Source organism: Oncorhynchus nerka, linkage group LG7 (genome assembly GCF_034236695.1).
Source record: "Oncorhynchus nerka isolate Pitt River linkage group LG7, Oner_Uvic_2.0, whole genome shotgun sequence".
Taxonomy (NCBI): Eukaryota; Metazoa; Chordata; class Actinopteri; order Salmoniformes; family Salmonidae; genus Oncorhynchus; species Oncorhynchus nerka.
The window spans coordinates 11,018,238-11,028,672 of NC_088402.1; the positions used below are offsets into that span (position 1 = coordinate 11,018,238).

At 43.4% G+C, this 10,435-nt stretch overlaps 1 protein-coding gene across 2 annotated transcripts; it reads left to right on the top strand.

The window, feature by feature from the left end:
* Nucleotides 1-55: 55 nt before the first annotated feature.
* On the top strand, nt 56-10,314 carry LOC115117019 (tRNA selenocysteine 1-associated protein 1-like). Of its 2 annotated transcripts, none has more exons than XM_029645468.2 (9): nt 56-196; nt 511-608; nt 2,886-2,985; nt 3,268-3,320; nt 3,434-3,565; nt 3,819-3,935; nt 4,257-4,443; nt 9,093-9,126; nt 9,416-10,314. In XM_029645468.2, the coding sequence occupies exons 1-9, from the start codon at nt 173-175 to the stop codon at nt 9,574-9,576; spliced, it is 906 nt and encodes a 301-aa protein (XP_029501328.1). In that variant the 5' UTR covers nt 56-172; the 3' UTR covers nt 9,577-10,314. The 2 variants fall into 2 exon arrangements, with proteins under 2 accessions (XP_029501328.1, XP_029501327.1); XM_029645467.2 differs by having other exon boundaries at nt 57-196; nt 2,883-2,985.
* Nucleotides 10,315-10,435: the final 121 nt, after the last annotated feature.

Below are 10,435 nucleotides of genomic sequence, written 5' to 3' on the forward strand. Positions count from 1 at the left end.
ACAGATCTGGGACCAGGCTAGAGAGCAGTCAGTTGGACTTGTTTTCAAGGCGCCTGCGCAGAAACGTCCCTGTTGCCTCTTCCGACACGACACTTACAAGGGGCTGCATGTGTTATTTCGGGGATTAACAACTGTAAATGTAAAAACAATTAACAACTACAGGTCTTAAAACATGAGCACGCTATGGATGGGAAACGTGAGTATCTCAAACCAGTTCAGTCGATATTTTTAACGTTTCAGGTTGTAGGTAAATTAGCTAGTTGAAGCTAAGTAGCTAGCTTCAACTTAAGTTGTTTGCTAGCATGCTAGCTAGTAGTAACATAACTAGCCACCTGAGGTTAACTTAGTTTAGTGCTAAATCGGTTAACTTGCTGCAGATGGAACATTTTGACACATTACTAGCTAAAAGCAGCATTCTATAATATTTGCAAGGGACATGTAGTAGCTAACTCTTAGCTAAATTAACGTTAGCTAACCTTACATGTTATGATAATGAAGTCTGTTTGTTAGTTGGAGCCCTACATGGACGAGAACTTCATAACCCGAGCCTTCGGCACTATGGGGGAGTTGGTGGTGAGTGTACGGATTATACGCAACAAGATGACCGGGTGAGTATTTTATCCATGACGTTTGACCCGAGTTAAAAACTACACTAGCTCTCTAACCCCTTTCTCCGTATGTAACGTTAGGGGTTTTCAGCGATTATATTCGCCCACATTTGGCTCCATATGAACTACAAGTCCAACGTTGTTATAAACATATGGGAAAGTTAATCATAGCTTTCAAACCGGTTTGCGAAACATATTCTGATATAACCTGTATCTTTCACATCAGAAATAACTAATCTTTCAAATAAAGATACTTACTGTAGCAGTTTTACACAACCACACTGACAACCACACTTACTCCCCACACTGACAACCACACTTACTCCCCACTTACACACAGGTGATCGGAGCATGCTAATTAGCACAGGTAGCCACCGATGTCTTCTGTCTGGCATCTGTAAATAAGCAATGAGATATTGCCTTGGGGGAACCATAATCCTATAAAAGTGTGTACTGTGTAGTAATTTAGCCTTATTTTGGGAAATGTATTTGGGAGCATGGTCTCTAGGCTTTTTATAATAGGCATTTTGACTGTTAAATTAGTGAATTCCACTCTGTATGTAGGCTTGTTATAACCATTTGCGTTGCACAACTTCATCACACAGAGGTTATATCCATATTGATAAATGAGACAAAACAAAACATGTCTTGGGTGAAATCGTTAAGGGGTCCCAAATGTTCAAGACTATCTAAAGCACATTTTATAATAGGCATTTTGACTGTTTCATTCGTGAATTCCACTTTTTATGTAGGCTTGTTATAGCCATTTGCGTTGCACAACTTAATCACACAGAGATTATATCCATATTGATAAATGAGACAAAACAAAATATGAAGTCTTGGGTGAAATCGCTAAGGGGTCCCAAATGTTCAAGACTATCTAAAGCTAATTTTTATTGCCAGATATGTTTTCCCTATCAACCACTGCATGTGCTGCTGCAACAATTGTTTCAAAATGTATTTAGAGGAGTGTGATCAAGGGTCTCTTTTTTGGTGGGGGTCTGCGGGTAGCCTTCTGGTTAGAGCAGGGACGGGGAACTCTAGGGCCTGATTGGTGTCACACTCTTTCTCCAATCCCTAGCAAACACACCTGATTAATCAAATTTAGGTGATTATTGGAGTATGGTGTGTTAGCTGGGGCTGGGGAAAAACTGTGACACCAATCAGGCCCTAAAGGACTGGAATTGCCCAGGCCTGGGTTAGAGCATTGGGCCAGTAACCGAAAGGTTCCTAGATTGAATCCCTGAGCTGACAAGGTAAAAATCTGTCATTCTGCCCTTGAACAAGGCAGTTAACCCACTGTTCCAAGGCCGTCACAATGAGGTAATGAGGGTGGAAGAGAGGAGGGTGGAATGAGGGTGGAGGAGAGGAGAGGAGCAGGATGGTGGAGAGAAGGAGGATGGTGAGGGTGGAAGAGAGGAGAGGAGCAGGATGGTGGAGAGGAGGATGGTGAGGGTAGAGGAGGAGGATGCTGGTGAGGGTAGAGGAGGAGGATGCTGGTGAGGGTAGAGGAGGAGGATGCTGATGAGGGTGGAGGAGGATGGTGAGGGTTGAAGAGAGGGTGGAGGAGAGGAGGATGGTGATGAGGGTAGAGGAGGAGGATGGTGAGGGTAGAGGAGGAGGGTGGAGGAGAGGAGGAAGAGAGGAGGGTGGTGAGGGTAGAGGAAATGAGACTGACTTGCCTAGTTCAATAAAGGTTAAGTAAAACAATTAAGGGAAGCCTTATAATTAAAACAGTTATAAAATTATTCTGCAAGACACCAGTACCCAAAGTGATTGCCTACAAGTTGAAGTCCTAGGGTGCTCGGCCCTCAGTTTCCTTTAGTCCACGATCAGCACCTTTTCTCTTGCTGACCTGGAGGGAGAGGTTGTTGTCCTGGCAACACCACCATTTCCTCCCTATAGGCTGTCACATCGTCGGTGTTCAGGCCTACCACTGCTGTGTTGTCAGCAAACTTAATAATGAATAATGATGTTTGAGTAAACGCCCCCGGGGGACTTAGCTCACACCCCTGTGGGGCCCCATGTTGAAGGTCTGTGTGGCGTACGTGTTGTTGCCTACCCTCACCACCTGGGGGTGACCCGGTTGCAGAGAGAGTCCTGAGCTTAGTGAGCTTTTGTGCCTTTGACATGACAAGGAGTGGCACGAGGGCACAAACAGGCTGGTACCCAGGCTAGCAACATTGTATTATAGCTACACACCATACACAGTTAAACAATCCATCCTTTGAATGCAACATTGGACTGATATCCCTTCTCTGTGTTGCTCTTCAGTAGGGGTGCAGCAGGCTACTGCTTCGTGGAGCTGACGGATGAAGCCACAGCTGAGAGGTGTCTTCGTAAAGTCAATGGAAAAGCACTGCCAGGAGCCACACCGGTAAATATACCGTTTTAACAAGGCTGCTTGAATGTTATGGATTCCGTTTTTGCATCTCAAATGGCACCCTATTCATCCCCATAATATAGTACACTACTTTTGACCCGGGCCCCAGTGGAAATGCAGACCTAGATTGTATCAGTTTATACATAATGCTTTTTGGTAGCCTGAGACAAACAAGATATTTATGCAATTTGCCTCATTAGCACTTGTATAAATGAATGCATATTGTCATGATATTGTAAATTAGCATTTCTAAGGAAGCCTTTTTGTACTTCACAGCCCAGAAGATTTAAATTAAACCGGGCCACTTTTGGGAAGCAAGGAGAAAGCAGGTATATCAACCAGCTTGATTGTAAAGTCAAACTAAATGTCATGAGATGCCATATAGAAACCTTGGAAATGAACACACAACTCTTCCCCCCCCCTCCCCTCCTCTCTGCTACAGTCCACTCCATTCTCTGTTTGTTGGGGATCTCACACCTGAAGTGGATGACGGGATGCTGTACGAGTTCTTCTATAACCGCTACCCTTCCTGTCGTGGGGGGAAGGTGGTGCTGGATGGCACGGGGAACTCCAAGTGAGTCCAGTAGGATGTTATAATCCCTTTAGAATGGTTTCAATATATCAAGGTTGATGTGATCTAATAGGATGTGAATACAATTGATACGGCCATTTCCAAAACATCTGTTACTCTTCCACGACTATTTATAACAGTCACTACTTCTACACTAACAATTTTAAATGTCTTCTTCCACTACCCCTAAAACATATTCACAGACTAAGCTAGTTATTTACTTGTATACTTGTCTGAACGTTTCTCTTGTTTCCAGGGGTTGTGGGTTTGTCCAGTTCCCAGACCAGAGGCTTCAAAAGCTGGCCCTGGAGGAGTGTCAGGGAGCGGTGGGACTTGGGAGCAAGCCCCTACGACTGAGCCTAGCTGCTAACAAGTCAGTTTTACTTCAGTTCTTACTGTTACTGTGTTATACACACCATGTCTGGAGATGGCTTATATGTCATTCGAAAAACCAGGGTTGTAGCATAACCCATTCAGTTTCCAAACCACCTTTTTTATTGCCTTTAAAACTAGCTATATTTCCAACATAATATTTGACTATTCCCTTTGTTAGTCAGATTTTGCAACGCGCTCATGAAGACCTGAGCAGAGAGTATCTTTCCCCAAAATAATAGTTTTTCAACTCATGAAGATACGGGTTTTTAATAATCACTGTCAGATGCCTTGGTTACCAATAATTCTCTCTCACTCACAGAACTAGGCATAATCAATCAGACAACAGGGGGTGGGGGTCACATGGAGGAGGCTACAGACACAACCAGCAACAATACAATCAACAGTCATATGGTGGTGGATGGGGCTCTTGGGGCTACGACCAGAATGGAGGCAACTATGGCGGCTACAACTACAACCAGTATGATTACACACAAAATCCTGCACAGGTAAGATTGCTGCCCTGCTTCCCCTTTACTGGTGATATGTTTACGTAGCTCGACGTCACCTTTACTGGTGATGTGTTTACGTAGCTCGACGTCACCTTTACTGGTGATGTGTTTACGTAGCTCGACGTCACCTTTACTGGTGATGTGTTTACGTAGCTCGACGTCACCTTTACTGGTGATGTGTTTACGTAGCTCGACGTCACCTTTACTGGTGATGTGTTTACGTAGCTCGACGTCACCTTTACTGGTGATGGCAAGATTACTCTGACAGACATGGCAGCTCTGCTTCTAGCTCCTTAGCAAATTTGCAGTATTTAGTTTTTTGGTGTGTCATTTCTTACATTATTAGCCCAGAAAGTTTTTTGTGTTATTACATACAGCTGGAAAAAACTTTTTGATATCAGAGCGGGGGTAACTCACCAGCATTACGACCTGGAATACGACATTACCGAATTGAATCCTTTGTTCGTAACCCCCAGGGCTATTGAACTTATTACAGAGGCTGCTCCAAAACATACCCGGCGAAGAAGAGGTATTCGGAGTGGACTTCTGCACACCATCCACCGCTAATGTTCACTCTCTGGACAATAAAGTTGACGAGCTCAGGGCGAGGATATCCTTTCAGAGAGACATCAGGGTCTGTAACAAATTTTACGGAATCATGGCTCTCTGGATATACTGTCCCTGTCCACACACCATAACTACTCATGGTGTGATTGCGGTCTAGTACAGAAACTCAAGTCCCTTTTTTAACCCGACCTAAATCACAATCAAATGCCGACTGTATTACCTCCCAATATAATTATCTTTGGTTATAGTCACAGTCGTGTATATCCCCCTCAAGCCGATACCATGGCGGCCCTCATGGAACTACACTGGTCTGTACGCAAACTGGAAACCACATATCATGAGGCCGCATTTATTGTAGCTGGGGATTTTAGCAAAGCACATTTGAAGAAAACACAACCAAAGATTTATCAACACATTGACTGTAGTACTCGCGCTGCTAAAACACTTGACCACTGCTACTCCAACTTCCGGGATGCCTACAAGGCCCTCCCCTGCTCTCCCTTCGGCAAATCAGATCATGACTCGATTTTTCTCATCCCTTCCTATAGGCAGAAACTCAAACAGGAAGTACCTGTGCTAAGGTCTGTTCAACGCTGGTCTGGCCAATCGGAATCCATGCTTCGCGATTGTATTGATCACGCGGACTGGGATATGTTCCTGGGAGCCTCTAAGAAGAACATTGACATATACACTGACTGGGTTCACCCAAATCAGAAACCGTGGATAGATGGAGGCATTCGCGTGAACCACTGCATTTAACCATGGCAAGGTGACTGGGAATATGTTTGAATACAAGCAGTATAGTTATTCCCTCCGCAAGGCAATCAAACAAGCAAAACGGCATTATAGAAACAAAGTGGAGTCGCAATTCAACGGCTCAGACACGAGACGTATGTGGGTCTACAGACGATCACGGATTACAAAGGGAAACCCGGCCACGTCGCGGACACTGGCGTCTTGCTTCCGGACTAGCTAAACACCTTCTCTCGCTTTGAGGATAACACAGTGCCACCGACGTGGCCCGCTCCAAAGGACTGTGGGCTCTCGTTCTCTGTGGCCGAAGTGAGTAAGACATTTAAACATGTTAACCCTTGCAAGGCTCCCGGCCCAGACAACATCCCTAGCCACGTCCTAAGAGCATGCACAGACCAGCTGGCTGGAGTGTTTACGGACATTCAATCCCTCCCTATCACAGTCTGGTGTCCCCACTTGCTTCAAGATGTCCACCATTGTTCCTGTTCCCGAGAATGCAAAGGTAACTGAACTAAATTACTATTGCCTCGTAGCACTCACGTCTGTCATCATGAAGTGCTTTGAGAGACTAGTGAAGGATCATGTCACCTCCACCTTACCTGTCACCTGTTGAGTATTATTACCTGTCAACCTGGATTCACTTCAATTTGCATACCGCCCCAATAGATCCACAGACGATGCCATCGCACTGCACACTGCTTTGTCCCATCTGGACAAGAGGAATACTTACGTAAGAATGCTGTTCATTGATTATAATTCAGACTTCAACACCATAGTATCCTCCAAGCTCATCATTAAGCTTGGGGCCCTGGGTCTGAACCCCGCCCTGTGCAACTGGGTCCTGGACATCCTGACCGGGCCATGCAACTGGGTCCTGGACATTTCTTCAGCCTCCTAAGACCCTCAAACTTTTACAGATGCACAATTGAGAGCATCCTGTCCGGTTGTATCACTGTCTGTTCGACAACTGCACCCCCCACAATCGCATGGCTCTCCAGAGGGTGGTGCGGTCTACACAATGCATCGGCCAGGGGCAAACTACCTGCCCTCCAGGACACCTACAGCACCCGATGTCACAGGAAGGCAAAAAGACAACAACCACCCGAGCCACTGCCTGTTCACCCCGCTTCCATCCAGAAGGCTAGGTCAGTACAGGTGCATCAAAGCTGGGACCCGAGAGACTGAAAAACAGCTTCTATCTCAAGGCCATTAGACTGTTAAACAGCCACAGTTGTTTAACAAACAGTTAAATAGACATCACTAACTGGCTACCATCCAGTTACTCAATCCTGCACCTTAGAGGCTGCTGCTCTATATACCGAGTCTGAAGCTTACATACACTTCGGTTGGAGTCATTAAATCTCTATTTTTCAACCACTCCCCAAATGTCTTGTTAACAACTATAGTTTTTGGCAAGTCAGTTAGGACATCTACTTTGTGCATGACACAAGTAGTATTTCCAACAATTGTTTACAGACAAGATTATTTCACTTATAATTCACCGTATCCCAATTCCAGTGGGTCAGACGTTTACATACACTATGTTGACTGTGTCTGTAAACAGCTTGGAAAATTACAGAAAATGATGTCATGGCTTTAGACTAAAATGACGTCAATTAGCCTATTGGAGGTTTACCTGTGGATGTTTTTCAAGGCCTACCTTCAAACTCCGTGCCTCTTTGCTTGACATCATGGGAAAATCATAACAAATTAGCCAAGACCTCAGAAAAAAGATTGTAGACCTCCACAAGTCTGATTCATCCTTGGGAGCAATTTCCAAACACCTGAAGGTACTACATTCATCTGTACAAACAATAGTACGTAAGTATAAGACGTGTTCTGTCTCCTAGAGATGGACGTACTTTGGTGCGAAAAGTGCAACTCAATCCCAGAACAACAGCAGGACCTTGTGAAGATGCTGGAGGAAACAGGTACAAAAGTATCTATATCCACAGTAAAACGAGTCCTTTATCGACATAACCTGAAAGACCGCTCAGCAAAGAAGAAGCCACTGCTCCAAAACCGCCATTTTTAAAATGCCAAACTACGGTTTGCAACTACACATGGGAACAAAGATTGTACTTTTTGGAGAAATGTCCTCTGGTCTGATGAAACAAAAATATAATTGTTTGGCCATAATGACCATTGTTATGTTTGGAGGAAAAAAGGGAGGCTTGCAATCTGAAGAACACCATCCCAACTGTGAAGCACGGGGGTGGCAGCATCATGTTGTGGGGATGCTTTGCTGCAGGTAGGACTGGTGCACTTCACAAAATAGATGGCATCATGAAGACGGGAAAATTATGTGGACATATTGAAGAAACATCTCTAGACATCAGTCAGGAAGATAACGCTTGGACGCAAATGGATCTTCCAAATGGACAATGACCCCAAGCATACTTCCAAAGTTGTGGCAAAATGGCTTAAGGACAATAAAGTCAAGGTATTGGAGTGGCCATCACAAATCCCTGACCTCAATCCCATACAAAATGTGTGGGCAGAACTGAAAAGGCGTGTGTGCAAGGAGGCCGACAAACCTGACTCGGTTACACCAGCTCTGTCAGGAGGAATGGCCCAAAATTGCCCCAACTTATTGTGGGAAGCTTGTGGAAGGCTACCCTAAACGTTTGACCCAAGTTAAACAATTTAAAGGCAATGCTACCAAATACTAATTGAGTGTATGTAAACTTCTGACCCACTGGGAATGTGATGAAAGAAATAAAAGCTGAAATAAATCATTCTCTCTCCTATTATTCTGACATTTCACATTTTAAGTTAAGTGGTGATCCTAACTGACCTAAGATGAGGAATTTCTACTCGGATTGATTGTCAGAAATTGTGAAACTGAGTTTAAATGTATTTGGCTACGGTGTATGTAATCTTCCCACTTCAACTGTACAGGAATCACTGTTAACTTTAATAATGAAACACTAGTCACTTTAATGTTTACATACTGCTATACTCATTTCATATGTATATACTGTATTCTACTGTATTTTAGTCAATGTCACTCCGACATTGCTCGTTCTAATATATATATATTTCTTATCCATTATTTTACTTTAGATTTGTGTATTGTTGTGAATTTTTAGATATTACTGCACTGTTGGAGCTAGGAACATAAGCGTTTCGCTACAACCGCTATAACATCTGCTAAATATGCGTATGTGACCAATACAATACAATCTGATTTGGTTTGTTACGTAGCTCAACGTCACTACAGCTTCTTAGACGATATTAACACCTGAATGCATTGTCATTTCCTTCGTGTAGTTAAGACTTTTCAATATACTCTATAATTTTATTAACTCTTTTAACATTTTCAGGAAAATGAAGCTGTTGAAGAGGATGGTCTGGAAGGTAGGTGTTGTCTTTTGTTGTTCCTACTTGTTTTTCTCCAGACTTTTGTGGCCTATTATCTTTAAAGGCTCTTGATGACATTGACTTGATGACATTGAGGTGTTTCATAATGAACTTAGATTGATATCCTGCATGTTCTGAGGATTTACCAGCGCATATGGAATTTAGCGGAGTCAGACTTGTGCTCCTCTTGGTCTAATGGTTAAGGCGTTAGTTTCACGAGCAGGAGGCTGGGGTTGTTTTACATCAGTCAACAAATAATCACTGCTAGCCTTTTCCTCCATTGTAGATCCTAACCCAGAGCTGGATGTGTTGGAAGCCAACAGGAAGTTTATGGAACACAGTGAGGAACTGTATGATGCCCTTATCCAGTGCCACTGGCAACCCTTGGAATCCTCAGAACAAGCATTTGGAACCACGAGTAGCCTTCCAGAACCTGTTTACTGTTGAGGCATACAATGGAATGGCAATATCCTCTTTTGCCATGTTCTTTGGTCTTTCATATTATATTCTGTAAATGTTTGATCATGGAAAGGTTAAAGACATATCCCCAGTCCTTGGCCATAACTGCCATTTGCTTTACAATACTTTTTTTTTTTTGTTAATTGACAAATGTTTTATTGTATGTATCTTTATAAAAGTCATGCTGTGCCTAAGAATAAGCTTCCTGTTTCCATTTGTTATGCTTCGCTAAACTGCACAGAAGAATGTATTCCAAATGGGACCCTATTCTCTATTTAGTGCAGCACTATTTTTTAGCTAGGGCCTAAAAGAGCTTAGGTCAAAAGTATTGCACTATATAAGGAATAGTGAAGGAATGGTATAAGGAGTGCCATTTGGGACATAATTTTTCTCAATTGAGTGATTGTGTAATCTGCTATGTTAAACTGCCTTCTGTCTGTTTCCATATGTGCTTGTAAAGATGGAGTAAACGTGTATGTATCATGTTGCCAGGTAGAGATGTCTTATAAAATGACCCAACCAAAATTGCAGGAGGAGTAGCCACTAGGCTACCCTGGGGCAGCAGTAACCGAAAGGTTTCATGTTCAAATCCCAAAGCTGACATGGTACAAATCTGTCGTTCTGCCCCTGAACTGGCAGTTAACCCACTGTTCCTAGGCCGTCATTGAAAATAAGAATTTGTTCTGAACTGACTTGCCTAGTTAAATAAAGGTCAAATAAATTAAACATTTAACGTCTCAGACTGGGGAGAGTTTGGCCAGGTACAACGTTATGGAACGCTGCGGATAGAAATGTCATGGCTAGAGTGGACATGATTCCTTATTCTACATGTCAGAGGCATGATGGT